Source organism: Cherax quadricarinatus, chromosome 18, assembly GCF_038502225.1.
Source record: "Cherax quadricarinatus isolate ZL_2023a chromosome 18, ASM3850222v1, whole genome shotgun sequence".
In the NCBI taxonomy this organism is placed as follows: Eukaryota; Metazoa; Arthropoda; class Malacostraca; order Decapoda; family Parastacidae; genus Cherax; species Cherax quadricarinatus.
In genome coordinates this window covers 9,123,625-9,149,475 of record NC_091309.1, presented here as the reverse complement: position 1 = coordinate 9,149,475, position 25,851 = coordinate 9,123,625, and the positions used below count along the sequence as shown (strand labels likewise).

At 46.4% G+C, this 25,851-nt stretch overlaps 1 protein-coding gene across 4 annotated transcripts in view; it reads left to right on the top strand.

Moving 5' to 3' along the window:
- LOC128689359 (secretin receptor) overlaps positions 1-25,851 on the top strand; it is a 270,899-nt gene that overhangs the window by 199,301 nt on the left and 45,747 nt on the right. For all 4 annotated transcript variants that reach the window (XM_070086167.1, XM_053777542.2, XM_053777541.2 and 1 more), the window contains exons 6-8: positions 8,902-9,036; positions 9,219-9,313; positions 15,471-15,579. In XM_070086167.1, coding sequence (XP_069942268.1) covers positions 8,902-9,036; positions 9,219-9,313; positions 15,471-15,579 — 339 coding nt within the window. The remainder of the gene's footprint in view (positions 1-8,901; positions 9,037-9,218; positions 9,314-15,470; positions 15,580-25,851) is intronic.

The window sequence follows — 25,851 nt, the reverse complement described above, 5'->3', positions numbered from 1 at the left end:
TGGGTCACACTCGTTGATACCAGATGTTGACCTACCCTGGGTCACACTCGTTGCTACCAGATGTTGACCTACCCTGGGTCACACTCGTTGCTACCAGATGTTGACCTACCCTGGGTCACTCGTTGCTACCAGATGTTGACCTACCCTGGGTCACTCGTTGCTACCAGATGTTGACCTACCCTGGGTCACTCGTTGCTACCAGATGTTGACCTACCCTGGGTCACTCGTTGCTACCAGATGTTGACCTACCCTGGGTCACTCGTTGCTACCAGATGTTGACCTACCCTGGGTCACTCGTTGCTACCAGATGTTGACCTACCCTGGGTCACTCGTTGCTACCAGATGTTGACCTACCCTGGGTCACTCGTTACTACCAGATGTTGACCTACCCTGGGTCACACTCGTTGCTACCAGATGTTGACCTACCCTGGGTCACACTCGTTGATACCAGATGTTGACCTACCCTGGGTCACACTCGTTGCTACCAGATGTTGACCTACCCTGGGTCACACTCGTTGCTACCAGATGTTGACCTACCCTGGGTCACTCGTTGCTACCAGATGTTGACCTACCCTGGGTCACTCTCGTTGCTACCAGATGTTGACCTACCCTGGGTCACTCGTTGCTACCAGATGTTGACCTACCCTGGGTCACTCGTTGCTACCAGATGTTGACCTACCCTGGGTCACTCGTTGCTACCAGATGTTGACCTACCCTGGGTCACTCGTTGCTACCAGATGTTGACCTACCCTGGGTCACTCGTTGCTACCAGATGTTGACCTACCCTGGGTCACACTCGTTGCTACCAGATGTTGACCTACCCTGGGTCACACTCGTTGCTACCAGATGTTGACCTACCCTGGGTCACTCGTTGCTATCTTCTATATATCATCTTCCAACTAAAACCTGAAAATCCTAACTTAATGTTTCAGTCAAATAATTTAAAATATACCTAATTAATTTGCCCATTAATTTTGAACAATTTAAACCTGATATAATAAATTACTTTGGTTATATTAATAGCTATAATTTCCAGTTTTGATTATTTGGATTATTTCCCATAATAAGACTTAAAACGTTTACGAGTCCCTAATTATTTTTTTTATTTTCAGAATATATGCTACGGTTACCAAAATAATGTGTATATTATATTTAATAAAAGTGAAGAATTGCTGTATCAAAATGTTTTTGTATACATAGTGCTTTATACACGTTGTTGTATACATAGTGCTTTATATACATTGTTGTATACATAGTGCTTTATACACGTTGTTGTATACATAGTGCTTTATACACGTTGTTGTATACATAGTGCTTTATACACGTTGTTGTATACATAGTGCTTTATACACATTGTTGTATACATAGTGCTTTATATACATTGTTGTATACATAGTGCTTTATACACATTGTTGTATACATAGTGCTTTATACACGTTGTTGTATACATAGTGCTTTATACACATTGTTGTATACATAGTGCTTTATACACGTTGTTGTATACATAGTGCTTTATACACGTTGTTGTATACATAGTGCTTTATACACATTGTTGTATACATAGTGCTGTATACACGTTGTTGTATACATAGTGCTTTATACACATTGTTGTATACATAGTGCTTTATACACGTTGTTGTATACATAGTGCTTTATACACGTTGTTGTATACATAGTGCTTTATACACGTTGTTGTATACATAGTGCTTTATACACATTGTTGTATACATAGTGCTTTATACACATTGTTGTATACATAGTGCTTTATACACATTGTTGTATACATAGTGCTTTATACACATTGTTGTATACATAGTGCTTTATACACATTGTTGTATACATAGTGCTTTATACACATTGTTGCACAAATATTGTTGGATAAGCAGTACAGATTGTTACATAACAGCTGTTGTGTAACAGCAGTTATGTAACAGCAGTGTAACAGCAGTTGTGTAACAGCAGTTGTGTAACTGCTGTTACACAACTGCTGTTACACAACTGCTGTTACACTGCTGTTACACAACTGCTGTTACACTGCTGTTACACAACTGCTACACAACTGCTGTTACACAACTGCTGTTACACAACTGCTGTTACACAACTGCTGTTACACAACTGCTGTTACATAACTGCTGTTAAACAACTGCTGTTACACAACTGCTGTTACATAACTGCTGTTAAACAACTGCTGTTACACTGCTGTTACACAACTGCTACACAACTGCTGTTACACAACTGCTGTTACACTGCTGTTACACAACTGCTACACAACTGCTGTTACACAACTGCTGTTACACAACTGCTGTTACACAACTGCTGTTACACAACTGCTGTTACACAACTGCTGTTACACTGCTGTTACACAACTGCTGTTACACAACTGCTGTTACACTGCTGTTACACAACTGCTGTTACACAACTGCTGTTACACAACTGCTGTTACACTGCTGTTACACAACTGCTGTTACACTGCTGTTACACAACTGCTACACTGCTGTTACACAACTGCTGTTACACAACTGCTGTTACACAACTGCTGTTACATAACTGCTGTTACTCAACTGCTGTTACCCAACTGCTGTTACCCAACTGCTGTTACACTGCTGTTACCCAACTGCTGTTACACAACTGCTGTTACACAACTGTTACACAACTGCTGTTACATAAATACTGTTACACAACTGCTGTTACACAACTGCTGTTACATAAATACTGTTACACAACTGCTGTTACATAAATACTGTTACACAACTGCTGTTACACAACTGCTGTTACACAACTGTTACACAATGCTGTTGCACAACTGCTGTTACATAAATACTGTTACACAACTGCTGTTACACAACTGCTGTTACACAACTGTTACACAATGCTGTTACACAACTGCTGTTACATAACTGCTGTTACATAACTGTGACAGTGTTTCATAAATACTGTTACATAACTGTTACATTACTGTTATATAACCGTTACATAACTACTGTTACATAAACTGTTACATAAATTGTTACATAACTGTTACATTACTGTTATATAACTGTTACATAACTACTGTTACATAAACTAAACAATAAGAGCTGAAACAAAGAGCAGATAAGGCAGATAATAGATAAAATGCCATAAACGCGGAATAAATAGATAATAGATAGAGAGGAGAGAGACAGAGCGCGACATGTTCTGGTAACACACCATTCAACTTCGCGCCGCCAATTACGAGGCTAGTCTATTTGGCGATTAATTAGCGGTTAATTGGCGGTCATCTAAATCATTTTTAGGCCCCACTGAGCTTGTGTGATTTTTACCCCGGAGATTTTTTGTGTGTGTGTGTGTGTGTGAGTGTGTGTGTGTGTGTGTGTGTGTGTGTGTATTATATATGTGATTATGTGATTGTGATTATGTGATTGTGTGTGTGTGATTGTATATGTGATTGTGTGTTGAAGTGTGTGTGTGAAAATGTGTGTGAAAGTGTATGTGATTGTGTGTGTATGATTGTGTGTGTGTGAAAGTATGCATATGTGTGTGTGTGTGTGTGTGTGTGTGTGTGTGTGTGTGTGTGTGTGTGTGTGTGTGTGTGTGTGAAAATGTGTGTGAGATAATATAAATGATAATCATTCGTGGATTCATCATCCGGATGATAAAGATAACAGCCACTGCGTCATCATCCGGATGATAAAGATAACAGCCACTGAGTCATCATCCGGATGATAAAGATAACAGCCACTGAGTCATCATCCGGATGATAAAGATAACAGCCACTGAGTCATCATCCGGATGATAAAGATAACAGCCACTGAGTCATCATCCGGATGATAAAGATAACAGCCACTGAGTCATCATCCGGATGATAAAGATAACAGCCACTGAGTCATCATCCGGATGATAAAGATAACAGCCACTGAGTCATCATCCGGATGATAAAGATAACAGCCACTGAGTCATCATCCGGATGATAAAGATAACAGCCACTGAGTCATCATCCGGATGATAAAGATAACAGCCACTGAGTCATCATCCGGATGATAAAGATAACAGCCACTGAGTCATCATCCGGATGATAAAGATAACAGCCACTGAGTCATCATCCGGATGATAAAGATAACAGCCGCTGCGTCATCATCCGGATGATAAAGATAACAGCCACTGAGTCATCATCCGGATGATAAAGATAACAGCCACTGAGTCATCATCCGGATGATAAAGATAACAGCCACTGAGTCATCATCCGGATGATAAAGATAACAGCCACTGAGTCATCATCCGGATGATAAAGATAACAGCCACTGAGTCATCATCCGGATGATAAAGATAACAGCCACTGAGTCATCATCCGGATGATAAAGATAACAGCCGCTGCGTCATCATCCGGATGATAAAGATAACAGCCGCTGCGTCATCATCCGGATGATAAAGATAACAGCCACTGCGTCATCATCCGGATGATAAAGATAACAGCCGCTGCGTCATCATCCGGATGATAAAGATAACAGCCACTGAGTCATCATCCGGATGATAAAGATAACAGCCACTGAGTCATCATCCGGATGATAAAGATAACAGCCGCTGCGTCATCCGGATGATAAAGATAACAGCCACTGAGTCATCATCCGGATGATAAAGATAACAGCCACTGCGTCATCATCCGGATGATAAAGATAACAGCCACTGAGTCATCCGGATGATAAAGATAACAGCCACTGCGTCATCATCCGGATGATAAAGATAGCCACTGAGTCATCATCCGGATGATAAAGATAGCCACTGCGTCATCCGGATGATAAAGATAACAGCCACTGCGTCATCATCCGGATGATAAAGATAACAGTCCGCTGATAAAGATAACGTCATCATCCGGATGATAAAGGTAACAGCCACTGCGTCATCATCCGGATGATAAAGATAACAGCCGCTGCGTCATCCGGATGATAAAGATAGCCACTGAGTCATCATCCGGATGATAAAGATAGCCACTGCGTCATCCGGATGATAAAGATAACAGCCACTGCGTCATCATCCGGATGATAAAGATAACAGCCACTGCGTCATCATCCGGATGATAAAGATAACAGCCGCTGCGTCATCATCCGGATGATAAAGGTAACAGCCACTGCGTCATCATCCGGATGATAAAGATAACAGCCACTGCGTCATCCGGATGATAAAGATAGCCACTGCGTCATCCGGATGATAAAGGTAACAGCCACTGCGTCATCATCCGGATGATAAAGATAACAGCCACTGCGTCATCCGGATGATAAAGATAACAGCCACTGCGTCATCCGGATGATAAAGATAGCCACTGCGTCATCCGGATGATAAAGGTAACAGCCACTGCGTCATCCGGATGATAAAGATAACAGCCACTGCGTCATCCGGATGATAAAGATAACAGCCACTGCGTCATCCGGATGATGAAGATAACAGCCACTGCGTCATCCGGATGATAAAGATAACAGCCACTGCGTCATCCGGATGATAAAGATAACAGCCACTGCGTCATCCGGATGATAAAGATAGCCACTGCGTCATCCGGATGATGAAGATAACAGCCACTGCGTCATCCGGATGATAAAGATAGCCACTGCGTCATCATCCGGATGATAAAGATAACAGCCACTGCGTCATCATTCTAGCCAACACAAAAATCTGTTAATATTGCATAAACAGATGTTTCAGTAGATGGAGACTTAATTTTTTAGCTATCAGACTTTAACTGGAAACTGCTGATAATTAACGATTTTTTCGGACTATTTCCTGTTTAACACTAAAATTAAAATGTTTCGACCAAAAATCCATTATTTCAGTCAAAAATACTCTCACATTTTGTTCTCTCTAAAATTGTCGCTTCTTGTCCACCAAAATGAGAGATGAGGAACTGTGTAATAATAATTATTGTTATTATTGGGGAGCATTATACCCGGGGGGACCAAATATCACCTGGGGAGGGGGAGGTAATCACGTGTGATCTCAGGAAGGGAAGGGTAATATCAGTTCCTTGGATCACGAACCCTTCAGCGTCAAGAATATATATGATCTTAGTAAATTTAGAGGCGGCAAGTATATTTTCACGTACATTTTTTTAAATGATCTGAAAAAAATCAGTGATTTTTTGTTCATTTTATCTCTGTAGTTCATCTCGGTTTCTTTATTATTTTTCATTGATTTTAGTTCATAATTCACTGTGTGATTTTCTGCGTTGTTTACCGCTTCGCTCTTTGTGGTTTACAAATTTGACTTCGAGTTTGTGACTCGGTATAAGACAACGGAGGTTCGAGCCGCCTCATAGGGCATGTTATGGGTCGTAGAACATGTCGGGTGTCCTGAGGTATGTTGGGGTTGTAGAACATGTCGGGTGTCCTGAGGTATGTTGGGGTTGTAGAACATGTCGGGTGTCCTGAGGTATGTTGGGGTTGTAGAACATGTCGGGTGTCCTGAGGTATGTTGGGGTTGTAGAACATGTCGGGTGTCCTGAGGTATGTTGGGGTTCTAGAACATGTCGGGTGTCCTGAGGTATGTTGGGGTTCTAGAACATGTCGGGTGTCCTGAGGTATGTTGGGGTTCTAGAACATGTCGGGTGTCCTGAGGTATGTTGGGGTTGTAGAACATGTCGGGTGTCCTGAGGTATGTTGGGGTTGTAGAACATGTCGGGTGTCCTGAGGTATGTTGGGGTTGTAGAACATGTCGGGTGTCCTGAGGTATGTTGGGGTTGTAGAACATGTCGGGTGTCCTGAGGTATGTTGGGGTCCCGGTAATGAAAGTACTCAGGACCCAGGTTGAGATGAAGCTCTGCTACGTTCATTTATCATAACATTCTCCTAGTCATGGTTATGCTCGTGGCAACAAGAATAAAGCCACAACCTGCAGAACAGGATTTTGTGGATGCGCGTTGCTTCAGGGAATCGTCATTATGAAATTCTTCCACAGTGCTGTAGACCACGACACACTACTCGCTTCCTTGACTTAAGACTCGCTTCAGGAGACAGTTGTCCTGTTTCCCTATGAACCTTAATCACCTTGCTTGCCGGGGCTCCCACCTTCCCCTGTGTTTTAATTCCTAACTGCCCATCCGTGTTTATTCCCGTCTTGTTGAGTCTCGTTCATAATATATGGAGTAATTAAGGATTTTATTAAAATATATTCCAGCCCTTTTTTTTTTAATCTTTTATCAGTCTGTATCTTTATGGGCCGTTTATGTTAATGCATTTTTTGGGTTTTTAGAGTTTTTAACATGGGTATATATAGGGTATTGTGTGTATGGTAATGTGACTATATTTTTAATGTTACAGAGCGCTCAGTGATCACTGGCGCTCCGCGTTCTACAAAATTCACAACATTCTTTTTTTTCAGTAATAAAAATTGGTCAACTCTTTCATTGGCATCTCATTAATGTTCATACTGGACTCAAAATGCCTGCATCACCTGCAGACATATCCATTTCTTTATTCCCGCTCGTAAATAGTGTATTACATCCATTATGGAAGTTAGCACCGGTACCCAGGGGGGACTTTTGTCACCCTCTGTGTTTTGTGTAGATTTTTAGTACGTGTTTATATTTTTCGGGGTTTGCTTTTGGAAAGACAAACTGTGAGTTATATAGTGTGATGCATAACAACACTGCGCTAGCCAAGGATTCGAACCCATGTTGTACTGGCCTGCCTCATGGTAAACGAGAACCACATGACGCTTTAAAAAATGGCGTAGCCAGCACACAGCTTATCCTTGGCTAGTGCAGTGTTGTTATTGATCAATACCACTCGTTCGTGGTTACAATAATATATAAGTGCTGCTCGTGAGGCTAGTACACCAAACAGGGATGAGAATGAAATTAGCTTAGAAGCTCCCACACCTCCGTATGCCCTCGGATGGCGGCCCAACAACTAGCTGTGTGCTGGCTACGCCATTCTTGTAGGGTTGGGTGGTCCTGTGGTTTAAAGCGTCATGTGGTTCTCGCTTACCATGAGGCAGGCCAGTACAACATGGGTTCGAATCCTTGGCTAGCGCAGTGTTGTTATTGATCAATACCACTCGTTCGTAGTTACAGTAATATAGTGTGATGCGTTGGGTTTTCATTTTGAATTGAATGACTGTCTATCCATTGGTGACTCTCCCACCCCAAGTGGCACCCCGGTGGTGACTCCCCCAAAGTGGCACCACGGTGGTGACTCCCCCAAAGTGGCACCCCGGTGGTGACTTCCCCAAGTGGCACCCCGGTGGTGACTCCCCCAAGTGGCACCCCGGTGGTGACTCCCTCAAGTGGCACCCAGGTGGTGACTCTCCCCAAGTGTCACCCCATTAGTAACCCTGCCTATTATAATTTATCCTTGTACTTTCATTAACCTTTATAACCCCTGCGGGTTTAGCGCTTCTCCACCATGATAATACCCCCCCCCCCCCAAAAAAAAAAAAAAACTGATTACTTTCATTTTAATATTTTCTGATAAGTTTTTATACATTATTTTTAGTGGAATACCTTTAGCCTATTATTTTCTTGACTGCCTCAGTAAATCTGTCACAGTAGTACAGCTGAGATAAATATGAGAATAAATGGGTGGCCCGTGGCCTGGTTGGTAATGCTTTCGCTTCACACGCTGAGGGTCCGTGGTTCGATTTCCGGCGAAGGTGGAAACATTGGGCGTGTTTTCTTACACCTTCTGTCGCTGTTCACCCATCAGTCAAATGGGTACCTGGGTGTTAGTTGACTGGTGTGGGTCGCATCCTGGGACAGAATTGACCTAATTTGCCCGAAATGTTCAGTATAACAAGGGGCTTTCTATATAGTAGTGTGTCATTGATATCAGCTATGGTCTGTATACCTTGTACATGTACTTGTAGTAAATAAAGATATTTATCATTTAGTACTAATATGTTTCAGTTCTTCTCTGTTTCTATCTCAATCTGTGACAGGCGCATGCGTCTCGGAGGTGCGGTGAGAACGGGTCTTGGGTTGGTGGTGGACAGGAGAGAGGCTGGACCAACTACACACCTTGCCTGGGTTATGCCGCCCCTACCAATGTTACAACCACCTTCAGCGTCATAATGGTGCGTTCTTCACCCTCTGTACGTGCGCGTTTGTGTATCTGATTTTATTTAATACCTGTGTGTGTGTGTGTGTGTGTGTGTGTGTGTGTGTGTGTGTGTGTGTGTGTGTGTGTGTGTGTGTGTGTGTGTGTCAGGCTTGACCTCTCCACGATATTAACTGTGAGTGAACTTTTTCCCTACAGGAATACCTGCCGTCGCTGAAGCAGGTCTCTATGATCGGTTACAGCGTCTCCCTCGCCACACTCGTCATCTCTTTTACCATCCTCGCCTCCCTCAGGTGGGTCCTTAGTGTTTGCCGTACCTCGGGTAGGTCTCTCTCTCTCTCTCTCTCTCTCTCTCTCTCTCTCTCTCTCTCTCTCTCTCTCTCTCTCTCTCTCTCTCTCTCTCTCTCTCTCTCTCTCTCTCTCTCTAAGGATATCCTCGCCCATTCACTATTGTTACACCTCGCCTGCCGTGATTCGCCATCATCCCAAGAACAAGCATATTCGGGGGTTCATTCCACGCGAGTGAATCATTCGTTAACGAGCAGTTACCACGGCTCTCGCTTCCTCGTTATTGTTCGCTCGCTACAACAACAACAACAGCGAATGACTTGGCTTAGCCTGGCACCCCAAGCCGGACCCTGGGCTTAACCTCTTTCTAGCCAGTGAGTTGCGATCGTGAATTTGCCTCTCGAACACGAATATCTTCTAGTCCTGTGGACGCGAAAGGTGGATGAAATCTGTTCCCTTGAACGCGACTAGTAATAGGATTCATTTCCTAAGTGAGAGAATGTTTAAACAACTCGTTAACAACGAGCACTTAATTTAACTTAGGCTAAACTTAATAAGACTGAATATCAGTAATTTGTTGGAACTTTATATTAAAAGTTCCAACAAATTATACTCCCTCTATCCCTTTCTTCCTTCTTTCCTTCCTTCTCTCCCTCGCTACTTCTCACACAGGCATCGCCTGACCCGGGGCAAGACAGTGTTAGGTCAGGAAGCGATGTGGAAAATTTCTTTCCGTATTACATTTTGAGGTAGATTTTTTTTCCACTCTTATTGGCCTGAAAATATTTTCTTGAGAGGGTAGCGCTACTGGCTCAAAAGTTTGTTTTGAGGTCTGTGTTGTTTTATATCGCGTTCGCAAGTGCTGTGTAATTTTTATATCGCGTTCGCAAGTGCTGTGTAATTTTTATATCGCGTTCGCAAGTGCTGTGTAATTTTTATATCGCGTTCGCAAGTGCTGTGTAATTTTTATATCGCGTTCGCAAGTGCTGTGTAATCGCGTTTTGTGTATCGTTCGCAAGCATATAAAGTGCTTATAAAAATCGCGTTCGCAAAACTAAGTGCTGTGTAAATATCGCGTTCGCAAGTGCTTTATCTTTTATCGTCTCATATACGTCACAAATTTTGCAATTCCAATGCAAATTCCTCAATTTATGTTCCGATGCGCAGACATTACTCGGTTTTCCAATAATATAACCAAAATTTTAAACTAGACGTACGTGTGTGTGTGTGTGTGTGTGTGTGTGTGTGTGTGTGTGTGTGTGTGTGTGTGTACACTCACCTAGTTGAGGTAGCAGGGGTCGAGTCCAAGTTCCTGGCCCGCCTCTTCACTGGTCGCTACTAGGTCACTCTCCCTGAACCATGAGCTTTATCGTACCTCTGCTTAAAACTATGTATGGATCCTGCCTCCACTACATCGCTTCCCAAACTATTCCACTTCCTGACTACTCTGTGGCTGAAGAAATACTTCCTAACATCCCTGTGATTCATCTGTGACTTCAACTTCCAACTGTGTCCCCTTGTTGCTGTGTCCCATCTCTGGAACATCCTGTCTTTGTCCACTTTGTAAATTCCTCTCAGTATTTTGTATGTCGTTATCATGTCCCCCCTATCTCTCCTGTCCTCCAGTCTCGTCAGGTTGATTTCCCTTAACCTCTCCCCGTAGGACATACCTCTTAGCTCTGGGACTAGTCTTGTTGCAAACCTTTGCACTTTCTCTAGTTTCTTTACGTGCTTGGCCAGGTGTGGGTTCCAAACTGGTGCCGCATACTCCAATATGAGCCTAACGTACACGGTGTACAGGGTCCTGAACGATTCCTTATTAAGATGTCGGAATGCTGTTCTGAGGTTTGCTAGGCGCCCATATGCTGCGGCAGTTATTTGGTTGATGTGCGCTTCAGGAGATGTGCCTGGTGTTATACTCACCCCAAGATCTTTTTCCTTGAGTGAGGTTTGTAGTCTCTGGCCCCCTAGACTGTACTCCGTCTGCGGTCTTCTTTGCACTTCCCCAATCTTCATGACTTTGCACTTGGTGGGGTTGAACTCCAGGAGCCAATTGCTGGACCAGGTCTGCAGCCTGTCCAGATCCCTTTGTAGTTCTGCCTGGTCTTCGATCGAATGAATTCTTCTCATCAACTTCACGTCATCTGCAAACAGAGACACCTCGGAGTCTATTCCTTCAGTCATGTCATGTACTCACCTATTTGTGGTTGCAGGGGTCGAGTCTTAGCTCATTGTGTGTGTGTGTGTGTGTGTGTATCGCGGTAGCTGCGCGATCTGAGAAAGGTATCCCCGTATCCTGTAAGCCCAGTCCCCTCTACCTCAGTGCACGCAGAAGTACGCTAAAATTGTCTAATGTAGTTAATTATCGGCAATGGAGATTTGAAGCCTATCGGAAGAGCCATTCTCGAGTTTTATAGCGGAAACTGTAACGCGTATTTCTTCAGTAAAAACGGCCAAAGCCCAAAACCATTTCGAACCTCTTATGACACACCAGTTTTGAAGGTTTAAAGCCTGACAAGGACTGATGCCTCAATATACAACTTTAGTCTTGAAGTCGCTCAGAAGTAGTATTCTCTAATTATCGACGTCGAAGGTTTGAAAACGAGTGGAAAAGTTATTCGCAAATTATCGCGTGAAACACCAGTGTTGCCGCCAAGTATGACAGGTGTTCCAGGTGCGTGAAACAAGTGTTGCGGAAACGTAGAGTATTTGTTGACGACACGTATAGCAGGTGTTGCCAACAAGTGTGGTAGCAGCATCACCCTTGATTTAAAGCAGACCTTTACAATTATAGACAACGTTTCACTCCAGGTAGAACTTTATCAACTGATACAGCAAAACGTTCTCGAAAACATTCCCTTTGCAGTTGACACAGGTGGGTTCTCCGACTACCGTCTGACAACCATGTCGGGGAGGGCATACCTCTCTCGCTCCAGTTCTCACCCCCTGGCCCATATTTTTCCACTTTTTTTCACTCTTCCTGAGGAAGTCTCGATATATATACGAAATATGGGTTTGGACGGCGCGCGTGAGGTACATACGAATCACTCGTTGATCTGAATCCCGAGTGAGGCCAGTCAGTGTGTGAATGTTGTAACAGTATGGTATATCAAGGCTGATGGAAGACGTCAAATTCTTTCGCTGCTTGTGTTCTCGCGGCCTCTGTGAGTAAAATATTTGAATGCTACCACGTATAGGTGTGTACTCGCCTAGTAGTGGTTGCAGGGGTCGAGTTACAGCTCCTGGCCCCGCCTCTTGCTTGGTCGCTACTAGGTCCACTTTCTCCTTGCTCCAAGAGCTTTATCGTACCTCTTCTTAAAGCCATGTATGGATCCTGCCTCCACTACGTTACTCACCAGATTGTTCCACTTCCTGACACCTCTGTGACTGAAGAAATATTTCCTAACATCCCTCTGACTCGTCTTAGTTTTCAACTAGCAGTTTTGACCCCTTGTTGCTGTGTCCCATCTCTGAAACATTCTGTCCCTATCCACTTTGTCAAATCTTACGTGTATCTCTGTACACACTACAACAGCGGTTCTACATGTAAATCATATTCCCAACAAAATATAGCGAATGTAATTCGCCCATTATACCCCTCCCCACCTCCCTTACTACGCCAGCAAGCGCTCCTAAATCACACGTCATGATGTTCTTCTTGGAGAGAGAGTTTGTATAAAGAGTTGAGCCACTCCACGAGGGAGGATTCAATCGCATTCACTGGATTAGCGAACGATTAATTTGTTTACAGTTCTTCTGTTTCTCAGTCTATAATTTTGCGTTGAGGATTGTCACTGTGGAGGCTTCACACTTCGGTTTTTGTTATGAGAAGGGGATGGAGGGAGAAAAGGAAGGAAGAAAGAAGGAAGGAAGAGAGGAAGAGGGAGGTTGTGGTACATCATTATACTTTAATTAATCACTCAGACTTCCTCTTACGACAGATAATCACGGAAATTACCCCCCTAGGCGAATAAATGACAGGCGGGGATATAATGAGATCATCAGTGCAACAAACAGGTTCATCAAGGGTCACTGATATTATCAACTACTGAATTGACGTGGAATTAATAGATGGTTCAACTTGACGGATTGCTGGGCGAGACGTGCGAGCGTGTTCCATAATAACCTTGCTCTCCTAGCAGTAAATAGGCACCCTTGTGTTAGTCGACTATTTTGGGCCGTAACTTAAAGGACCGCCACACTATTTGGCTTTCTTGGATTATTAACCATCCTGCATTACTAATAATAGTAATCATCTTCGTTTTTACCTTCTTCGTCTTGGTTTTCTCTCGTATTTTTCGGTTTGCTCCTCTTCGTCTTGGTCTCCTCCGTTTTTTTCTTCTAATTTCAATCTAAATTTAATCTAACCCAAGATAATTCCAGTAGGTTTCAGAGTGTTAGAAAGGTAAACTTAGGTATTGAAAGGCAAGCCACACGACTCGTGGAGTGATCCAAGTCAAACGACCTGTCACGATCACAAACAACCTTCTATGACCCTATCTTACAGTGACCTGTCCCTGGTGTTCAGTTGTATTCCCTAGTGATTCTCTCTCTCTCTCTCTCTCTCTCTCTCCATTTTTTAAGTCAGTTTCAATAACAAGATCGAGAACAAAATGCCAACCATTTCCTCTTTTTCTGATTGGATTTTTTCCCCTATGATCGTCTCGGGCTGTTGCTTGGTCGATCTCATCCTGGTTTACGAGGTTGGTTGACATCCATCATCTCTGTTACGACAGTCGGGATAGCATCCTGACCTAATTTATGTTTGGGTCTCTCTCTCCCTTTTTCTTTCTTTTTTCTTTCTTTTTCTTTGTGTGTGTGTGTGTGTGTGTGTGTGTGTGTGTTAGCTCTGTTTATCTATAAGATTGTTTCAGGTGTTGAACCTCAGTCTCTGTTACCTGATGTAATCTTCATACATGGAAATATTAACAAAAAAATACATTTTATAGAGAATAACCATACTTTTGCACACAGAAAAGGAACTACTAAATTCGAGGGTCCACTGTATTTACTTGCATGTGAAGGATTGCTTACATTCGCCAGGTTAGGTAAAGGCGCCCCTGGAGTACGTTCGCCAGGCTGGGTAAAGCCACACCTGGCATTCGTCCGCCAGGCTGGGTAAAGCCACACCTGGCGTTCGTTCGCCAGGCTGGGTAAAGCCACACCTGGCGTTCGTCCGCCAGGCTGGGTAAAGCCACACCTGGCGTTCGTCCGCCAGGCTGGGTAAAGCCACACCTGGAGTTCGTCACTGATCCTACATCTTGTCTTGGAGTGAAAAGATTCGATTATTGAACTCCGTGGAGCGTGTGGGAGGGCTGGGAAATGAATAGGTCTTTTTGAAAAGATGGCTAGGTGGGTCGGTGGCTGACTGGGTGGCTGCATGGGTGGCTGTCTGGCTGGAAAGGTGGGTGAGTTATTAGATAGACGGCTAGGTGGGTGAGCGAGTAGATTTGGCCTAGATGATTGTGTGTGGGGCCAAGTAGAAAGATCGGTGTGTGGGTGGGTAGATAGATAGGTAGTACCTTTTGTAACATTGCAGAGTAGCTGAGTAGTAAGACCGTCTCACAAATGAAAGATCCCGGGTTCGACCCCTTCCCCCAAAGCCAGTGAAATGTATGGGTACGTTTGACGTTCCTGCTGTCCATGCCCACCTAGCTTTAAAAGTAGGTGTGTGTGTGTGTGTGTGTGTGTGTGTGTGTGTGTGTGAAAACTATTTTTGCTGAATGTTTTAGTCACGGTAAAATATATCCGTGCATTGTTGTGCATTTAATGATGGTAATGAAAATAATCGTAGTGATTAAGGATTCTCTCTCTCTCTCTCTCTCTCTCTCTCTCTCTCTCTCTCTCTCTCTCTCTCTCTCTCTCTCTCTCTCTCTCTGTTGAACATTTATCATGGAATTGATCTCTGGGTGACCTACGTGCTCAGAGTACTCCATGACTGCCGCAGCTACATACAGCTTGGTCAAGTTGCCCTCTCCAAGGTGAAGTGCCGTGATGCTAGTCAGAGACTTGGGAATTGGTGCCATTCTCTCTCTCTCTCTCTCTCTCTCTCTCGCTCTCTCTCTCTCCTTAGTACCGCCCATTATCTGTGTGTTGTTGTGCGACTCACACAGATTTGGCTGGCCCCTCCAGAATATAATAATGTAATCACCCGTGTTTCAGGAAGTTGAGGTGCCCAAGGAACCTGCTCCACCTTCACCTGTTTGGCTCGTTCATGCTGCGAGCGCTGGTGGTGTTGGTGAAGAACTCCTCCTATGTTGAGAGTGTCGAGGTGAGCCCTTATTCTCAGACGTACGCTAAGAAACATACAGGTGGTCACATAACCTGCCACATCCTTAAAAAAAAAAAAATCCCCGTTACACGCCCACACGCAGTCCACTGTCCACACGGAATCATACATCAACTGACCATTTGGCTAACCTCTCTGCCACCCTGCCCTCTCATCCAGCCCTCTCATCCAGCCCTCTCATCCAGCCCTCTCGTCCAGCCCTCTCGCCCACAAGTAAGAAAACTTGTTAAACCTTTGGGAACACAGCGTACAATTTTTTGTTTACAGTTGTCTTCAGAATACAACAGGTGTTATATGCACATGAACATTATGTAGAGTTAAATAATAGTCATATACTGTGATTTATTTCTGATCAAAAGAGACATTCTCCAGTTATTTCACAAATACCAGTTTGATTAATAAATTTGGCATAATAAACTTACGAGACCTTAAATCATGGCAAAGCTTCCACCCGCCCACCATCCAAGTTTCCATCACCCGCCCGCCATAACATTACCTTAGCCACGATTCAGCGCAAGGATATGAAACTCTGGGTGCCCGAAACAAACTTGAGGCCCTGGTAATGACCAGGCGGATACTGAGGCGAAGGCTGCCACATTCTTCGGCTTGTTTTTTTAATGGGCCCTACAGATTAGCAGCAAGTTACACAACAAAGTTTGGCAGAATACGAGTATTTGAACCTACTCTTTCCACAAGAATCACAAAATTATTTCTGTAAATTGGGGACTGGGCAACACACACCATTAACGGCCATGTCCTTTCGAGTGATCCTGCTCCTCTCAGTGCAACAACTAGTGACCTGCTGCTAAGTATGATGCATATTTTGACTACCTGCCGGTAAGTATTTTTCGTCTAGGTTTTGATACTTTTCGGTACAACCTCCAGGTTCCAGGGGGTGCCCGCAGGAACCTCGGTAATTTAAAAAAAAAAATCTTTTACTAACACCAGATGATTTTTTTCTAACATATACTAAATATTTTAACTATGAATGTCTTTGTTGGTTTACTGTGTTTTTTTTTTTTTTATAAATCGGTTTTACTTGGGTGAGGGTTTTTAGTTGGCGAGTTTATGGTGCATGTGAAGGCGAGAAGAAAATCTTGTGCCCGTAGCATAGATAACTGAATGGTCCACAAAGATGGGATTGGCTAACCTTGGGAACAGTGACTGACTTCGTGCATAACAGTGAACCTCAGACATTTTCAGAACAGATACTGACATCGTTCATAACAGTAAGACCACAGACATCTTCAGAACAGTGACTGACATCGTTCATAACAGACCAACGCCACTCTGGTATGGAAGTCTGCTCAAGTGACAGGTGCAACTAGCACTCTCACGCTGGGTAATGGGTCGAGAAAGTGGATGGACTGTGAGAGCAAGTTCTGTTTATACTAAGCCCGTCGACACCCCTGCCACCTCCCCAGCACTACTACAGGTCGACCCAGCTTCCCTTTCCCACACTGCCCCTCTCCCTACATATCACTTCTACATATTTTGTTTTTACTCCTGTCAGCAGTGGCGGACCTATATTTTTGGGGCCCCTGAGGCTTGAACTGCTATGGGGGCCCCTTCGCAAGCCCTTCTCATACAGACTACAGTCGCTTCTGGGGCCCCTCTGGAATTAGGGGCCCCTGAAGCTTAAGCCTCATTAGTTTCATGGTAGATCCGTCCCTGCCTGCCTGTCAGTCTTCCATTTTTTATATATTTTCGCTCTTGCTTCTGTTGGGCAACTAGTAACGTTAGGTTAGGTGACGTTCGTCAGGAAACAGGACAAAAACTAAAAGTAACTAGTACCGTTCCCGAAGTTCTCTCGTTTGTAACACTTTGGTCATTGGCAGCTAACCATACGGAAACACGGGGTAACTTAATTAAGATAGCCTAGCCAAACCCATCTTGTGGAGCCAGTGGAATGTGTATAGTGTATGTCAGTGGAATGTGTGTAGTGTATGTCAGTGCCTAATTTAGCTATTAGCAAATACGTTATTAAATTAATTTCACGCATTAATCGTATTTTTTCTCCAGTAGTGAAATATACGTACACACTTATAGCGGAGTTAAATTTCGGTGACGGCAGGACGGGGGTGAAAGAAAACGAATTCTTCATAATACTCGGTGATTCACGGATCTGACAGTGATAAATAAATGATGAATAGGGTAATTTAGTATTGAACACGACGATAGATGGGAGGTCCCACCACACGTCACAATAGATGGTAGGTCCCACCACACGTCACGATAGATGGTAGGTCCCACCACACGTCACGATAGATGGTAGGTCCCACCACACGTCACGATAGATGGTAGGTCCCACCACACGTCACGATAGATGGTAGGTCCCACCACACGTCACGATAGATGGTAGGTCCCACCACACGTCACGATAGATGGTAGGTCCCACCACACGTCACGATAGATGGTAGGTCCCACCACACGTCACGATAGATGGTAGGTCCCACCACACGTCACGATAGATGGTAGGTCCCACCACACGTCACGATAGATGGTAGGTCCCACCACACGTCACGATAGATGGTAGGTCCCACCACACGTCACGATAGATGGTAGGTCCCACCACACGTCACGATAGATGGTAGGTCCCACCACACGTCACGATAGATGGTAGGTCCCACCACACGTCACGATAGATGGTAGGTCCCACCACACGTCACGATAGATGGTAGGTCCCACCACACGTCACGATAGATGGTAGGTCCCACCACACGTCACGATAGATGGTAGGTCCCACCACACGTCACGATAGATGGTAGGTCCCACCACACGTCACGATAGATGGTAGGTCCCACCACACGTCACGATAGATGGTAGGTCCCACCACACGTCACGATAGATGGTAGGTCCCACCACACGTCACGATAGATGGTAGGTCCCACCACACGTCACGATAGATGGTAGGTCCCACCACACGTCACGATAGATGGTAGGTCCCACCACACGTCACGATAGATGGTAGGTCCCACCACACGTCACGATAGATGGTAGGTCCCACCACACGTCACGATAGATGGTAGGTCCCACCACACGTCACGATAGATGGTAGGTCCCACCACACGTCACGATAGATGGTAGGTCCCACCACACGTCACGATAGATGGTAGGTCCCACCACACGTCACGATAGATGGTAGGTCCCACCACACGTCACGATAGATGGTAGGTCCCACCACACGTCACGATAGATGGTTGGTCCCACCACACGTCACGATAGATTGTAGGTCCCACCACACGTCACGATAGATGGTAGGTCCCACCACACGTCACGATAGATGGTAGGTCCCACCACACGTCACGATAGATGGTAGGTCCCACCACACGTCACGATAGATGGTAGGTCCCACCACACATCACGATAGATGGTAGGTCCCACCACACGTCACGATAGATGGTAGGTCCCACCACACGTCACGATAGATGGTAGGTCCCACCACACGTCACGATAGATGGTAGGTCCCACCACACGTCACGATAGATGGTAGGTCCCACCACACGTCACGATAGATGGTAGGTCCCACCACACGTCACGATAGATGGTAGGTCCCACCACACGTCACGATAGATGGTAGGTCCCACCACACGTCACGATAGATGGTTGGTCCCACCACACGTCACGATAGATTGTAGGTCCCACCACACGTCACGATAGATGGTAGGTCCCACCACACGTCACGATAGATGGTAGGTCCCACCACACGTCACGATAGATGGTAGGTCCCACCACACGTCACGATAGATGGTAGGTCCCACCACACGTCACGATAGATGGTAGGTCCCACCACACGTCACGATAGATGGTAGGTCCCACCACACGTCACGATAGATGGTAGGTCCCACCACACGTCACGATAGATGGTAGGTCCCACCACACGTCACGATAGATGGTAGGTCCCACCACACGTTACGATAGATGGTAGGTCCCACCACACGTCACGATAGATGGTAGGTCCCACCACACGTCACGATAGATGGTAGGTCCCACCACACGTCACGATAGATGGTAGGTCCCACCACACGTCACGATAGATGGTAGGTCCCACCACACGTCACGATAGATGGTAGGTCCCACCACACGTCACGATAGATGGTAGGTCCCACCACACGTCACGATAGATGGTAGGTCCCACCACACGTCACGATAGATGGTAGGTCCCACCACACGTCACGATAGATGGTAGGTCCCACCACACGTCACGATAGATGGTAGGTCCCACCACACGTCACGATAGATGGTAGGTCCCACCACACGTCACGATAGATGGTAGGTCCCACCACACGTCACGATAGATGGTAGGTCCCACCACACGTCACGATAGATGGTAGGTCCCACCACACGTCACGATAGATGGTAGGTCCCACCACACGTCACGATAGATGGTAGGTCCCACCACACGTCACGATAGATGGTAGGTCCCACCACACGTCACGATAGATGGTAGGTCCCACCACACGTCTGAGTCCGTAATGTCTTAAGCCTTTTTTAACTTAATAAAAAAGGCCTTAACTTACAATTGTTGGTAAAGTTTAAAAAGCCAATACTATATTTATGAATATAAAATTAAGTGGTTTCGTAAATTAAGGCAACACTGCGGTTAAAGGCGTGTTGAGAAGGTTGCAGTTCATTACCTCTGTAACTTGCTCAACTATCAAAACTTTGAGGTCCAGTCCCTGGACCCATTATGTACCTCTGTAATCTTTTGACTACCGCCCACAGGATGGGTATGTGGTGACTACCGCCCACAGGATGGGTATGTGGTGACTACCGCCCACAGGATGGGTATGGGGTGCATAATAAACATATTAAACTGAAGAACGAAAGGTTGTGGCGGCTCCTAGTGTGGGACTGGCCAGGGTCGGTTCATTTCTACTTGTATACCTGGAGAGGGTTTCAGGGGGTCAACGCCCCCGCGGCCCGGTCTGAGACCAGGCCTCGTGGTGGATCAGGGTCTGATCAACCAGGCTGTTCCTGCTGTCTGCACCACACAAGTTCCTCCTCATGAACCCCTCAAGGGAGGTTCCTTGACGCTGGTGAGGGGCTCTTGGTCTAGAGAATTGGATCTGTGCTCCAGTTCCCTGAATTTAGCCTGAATACCTTCCATCCTCCCCCCCACAGGCGCTATATAATCCCTACGGGTTTAGTGCTCCCCATAATCCTTAGGAAACAAATTGCATAATTGTACCTCTCCGTCACACACAGGTGGCCATGTTGTCGTAAAATTTATAGTATATAAAGAATGTTAATAAAAGTTGTAGGTGAAATTTAAATATTGTAGCTTACCTGGAGTTTACCTGGAGAGAGTTCCGGGGGTCAACGCCCCCGCGGCCCGGTCTGTGACCAGGCCTCATGGTGTATCAGAGCCTGATCAACCAGGCTGTTACTGCTGGCTGCACGCAATCCAAAGTACGAACCACAGCCCGGCTGGTCAGGTACCGACTGTAGGTGCTTGTCCAGTGCCTGCTTAAAGACAGCCAGGGGTCTACTGGTAATCCCCCTTATGTATGCTGGGAGGCAGTTGAACAGTCTCGGGACCCTGACACTTATTGTGTTCTCTCTTAACGTGCTAGTGACACCCCTGCTTTTCATTGGGGGGATGTTGCATCGTCTGCCAAGTCTTTTGCTTTCGTTGTGAGTGATTTTTGTGTGCAAGTTCGGTACTAGTCCCTCTAGGATTTTCCAGGTGTATATAATCATGCTCTCTCCCACCTGCGTTCCAGGGAGTACAGGTTCAGAAACTTCAAGCGCTCCCAGTAATTGAGGTGTTTTATCTCCGTTATGCGCGCCGTGAAGGTTCTCTGCACATTTTCTAGGTCAGCAATTTCACCTGCCTTGAAAGGTGCTGTTAGTGTGCAGCAATTGTCCTGCCAAGCAAGTGTGAAACGAAAGCCTGTAATTGTTTTACATGATGGTAGGATTGCTGGTGCCCATTTTTCTGTCTCATAAACATGCAAGGTTTCAGGTACGTCTTGCTACTTCTACTTACACTTAGGTCACACTACACATAGGGGGTCAGAGACTACAAACATCACTCAAGGAAAAAGATCTTGGGGTGAGTATAACACCAGGCACATCTCCTGAAGCGCACATCAACCAAATAACTGCTGCAGCATATGGGCGCCTGGCAAACCTCAGAACAGCATTCCGACATCTTAATAAGGAATCGTTCAGGACCCTGTACACCGTGTACGTTAGGCCCATATTGGAGTATGCGGCACCAGTTTGGAACCCACACCTAGCCAAGCATGTAAAGAAACTAGAGAAAGTGCAAAGGTTTGCAACAAGACTAGTCCCAGAGCTAAGAGGTATGTCCTATGAGGAGAGGTTAAGGGAAATCAACCTGACGACACTGGAGGACAGGAGAGATAGGGGGGACATGATAACGACTTACAAAATACTGAGAGGAATTGACAAGGTGGACAAAGACAGCATGTTCCAGAGACTGGACACAGTAACAAGGGGACACAGTTGGAAGTTGAAGACACAGATGAATCAAAGGGATGTTAGGAAGTATTTCTTCAGCCACAGAGTAGTCAGGAAGTGGAATAGTTTGGGAAGCGATGTAGTGGAGTCAGGATCCATACATAGCTTTAAGCAGAGGTACGATAAAGCTCATGGTTCAGGGAGAGTGACCTAGTAGCGACCAGTGAAGAGGCGGGGCCAGGAGCTTGGACTCGACCCCTGCAACCTCAACTAGGTGAGTACAACTAGGTGAGTACATACATGTACAAGCATATATATACACACCCCTCTGGGTATTCTTCTATTTTCTTACTAGTTCTTGTTCTTGTTTACTTTCTCTTACCTCCATGGGGAAGTGGAAAAGAATTCTTCCTTCGTAAGCCATGCGTGTTGTAAGAGGCGACTAAAATGCCGGGAGCAAGGGGCTAGTAACCCCTTCTCCTGTATATATTACTAAATGTAAAAGGAGAAACTTTCGTTTTTCCTTTTGGGCCACCCCGCCTCGGTGGGATACTGCCGGTGTGTTGAAAGATGTTTACCATATCGGAGTAATTGAAATTTCTCATCGTTGAACTTCATATTGTTTTCTGCAGCCCATTGAAAGATTTGGTTGATGTCCGCCTGGAGCCTTGCAGTGTCTGCAATGGAAGACACTGTCATGCAGATTCGGGTGTCATCTGCAAAGGAAGACACGGTGCTGTGGCTGACATCCTTGTCTGTCAGATATGAGGATGAGAAACAAGATGGGAGCGAGTACTGTGCCTTGTGGAACAGAGCTTTTCACCGTAGCCGCCTCAGACTTTACTCTGTTGAGTACTACACTTTGTGTTCTGTTTGTGAGAAAATTATAGATCCATCTACCAGCTTTTCCTGTTATTCCTTTAGCACGCATTTTGTGCGCTGTTACGACCTTGTCGTAGTGGTCCAGTAGTTGGGACAGACAAGAGTGACCTGCTCTAAACCCATGTTGCCCTGGGTTGTGTAATTGATGGGTATCTAGATGGGTGGCGATCTTGCTTCTTAGGACCCTTTCAAAGATTTTTATGATATGGGATGTTAGTTCTATCGGTCATTAGTTCTTTGCTATTGCTTTACTGCCCCCTTTGTGGAGTGGGGCTATGTCTTTTGTTTTTAGTAACTGTGGGACGACCCCCGTGTCCATGCTCCCTCTCCATAGGATGGTAAAAGCTCGTGATAGGGGCTTCTTGCAGTTCTTGATGAACACGGAGTTCCATGAATCTGGCCCTGGGGCAGAGTGCATGGGCATGTCATTTATCGCGTCAGGATAACATCAGATAGGGTTGTATTTACCAAATTCTGTAGCTCTATCATAAAAAATTCATTTAGATCTTCGACTCTGCCTGGTTAGCGGCTTGCTAAAAACTGAGTCATATTGGGACTTGAGTAGCTCGCTCATTTCCTTGCTGTCATCTGTGTAGGACCCATCTTGTTTAAGTAGGGGCCCAATACTGGATGTTGTTCTCGACTTTGGGTTTCTTTCGATTTCATTTATGGCTTTTAGTTCTTCCCGCGATTCCTGACTCCTATAAGATTCCTTTAGCTTAAGTTCGATGTTTGCTATTTCTCTGACCAGTGTCTCCCTACGCATTTCAGATATATTGGCCTCTTTTAGCCGCTCTGTTATTCTTTTCCGTCGCCTGTAAAGGGAGCGCCTGTCTCTTTCTATTTTACATCTTCTACTCCTTTTTCTTAAAGGTATAAGCCTTAAGCATACATCGAGTGCCACCGAGTTAATCTGTTCTAGGCATAAGTTGGGGTCTGTGTTGCTTAGTCTATCTTCCCAGCTTATATCGTTGAGGACTTGGTTTACTTGGTCCCACTTTATGTTTTTGTTATTGAAGTTGAATTTGGTGAAGGCTCCCTCGTGACTGATCTCATTTTGTCGGTCTGGGGCTCCGCGCGTACGTGTCTGAACCTCGATTATATTGTGATCTGAGTATATTGTTTTTGATAGGGTGACATTTCGTATCAGATTATCATTGTTAGTGAAGATGAGGTCTAGTGTATTCTCCAGTCTAGTAGGCTCTATTTGCTGGTTTAAGTTGAATTTTGTGCAAAGATTTAAAAGCTCGTGTGTGTGTGAGTTCTCGTCAGAGCTGCCTCCTGTTTAGGCTAAAATGCCTAAAAGCGTGGTTTACTTTTTAATGGATTACCCAAATCAACAGTTCTCATAAAGATAACGGGTGTTTGCAAAAGATGGAACCAGTTTCAGAGCAGTATGCATTTTTAAATCGGGTCCATCTTTTTAAAACGTGGAGGCTGGCAACGTGGAGGCTGGCAACGTGGAGGCTGGCAACGTGGAGGCTGGCAACGTGGAGGCTGGCAACGTGGAGGCTGGCAACGTGGAGGCTGGCAGCGTGGAGGCTGGCAGCGTGGAGGCTGGCAGCGTGGAGGCTGGCAGCGTGGAGGCTGGCAGCGTGGAGGCTGGCAGCGTGGAGGCTGGCAGCGTGGAGGCTGGCAGCGTGGAGGCTGGCAGCGTGGAGGCTGGGAGCGTGGAGGCTGGGAGCGTGGAGGCTGGGAGCGTGGAGGCTGGGAGCGTGGAGGCTGGGAGCGTGGAGGCTGGGAGCGTGGAGGCTGGCAACGTGGAGGCTGGGAGCGTGGAGGCTGGGAGCGTGGAGGCTGGGAGCGTGGAGGCTGGGAGCGTGGAGGCTGGCAACGTGGAGGCTGGCAACGTGGAGGCTGGCAACGTGGAGGCTGGCAACGTGGAGGCTGGGAGCGTGGAGGCTGGCATCGTGGAGGCTGGCAGCGTGGAGGCTGGCATCGTGGAGGCTGGCAGCGTGGAGGCTGGCAACGTGGAGACTGGCAACGTGGAGGCTGGCACCGTGGAGGCTGGCAGCGGGGAGGCTGGCAGCGTGGAGGCTGGCAACGTGTAGGCTGGCATCGTGGAGGCTGGCAACGTGGAGGCTGGCATCGTGGAGGCTGGCATCGTGGAGGCTGGCATCGTGGAGGCTGGCAACGTGGAGGCTGGCAACGTGGAGGCTGGCATCGTGGAGGCTGGCATCGTGGAGGCTGGCAACGTGGAGACTGGCAGCGTGGAGACTGGCAGCGTGGAGGCTGGCAACGTGGAGACTGGCAGCGTGGAGACTGGCAGCGTGGAGACTGGCAGCGTGGAGACTGGCAGCGTGGAGGCTGGCAACGTGGAGACTGGCAGCGTGGAGGCTGGCAGCGTGGAGACTGGCAGCGTGGAGACTGGCAACGTGGAGACTGGCAGCGTGGAGGCTGGCAACGTGGAGACTGGCAGCGTGGAGACTGGCAGCGTGGAGACTGGCAGCGTGGAGACTGGCAACGTGGAGACTGGCAACGTGGAGACTGGCAACGTGGAGACTGGCAACGTGGAGACTGGCAGCGTGGAGACTGGCAGCGTGGAGACTGGCAGCGTGGAGGCTGGCAACGTGGAGACTGGCAGCGTGGAGACTGGCAGCGTGGAGACTGGCAGCGTGGAGACTGGCAACGTGGAGACTGGCAACGTGGAGACTGGCAGCGTGGAGACTGGCAACGTGGAGGCTGGCAACGTGGAGGCTGGCAACGTGGAGGCTGGCAACGCGGAGGCTGGCAACGTGGAGGCTGGCAACGTGGAGGCTGGCATCGTGGAGGCTGGCAACGTGGAGGCTGGCAAGGCTGGCAACGTGGAGGCTGGCAACGTGGAGGCTGGCAACGTGGAGGCTGGCAGCGTGGAGGCTGGCAACGTGGAGGCTGGCAACGTGGAGGCTGGCAACGTGGAGGCTGGCAACGTGGAGGCTGGCAACGTGGAGGCTGGCAGCGTGG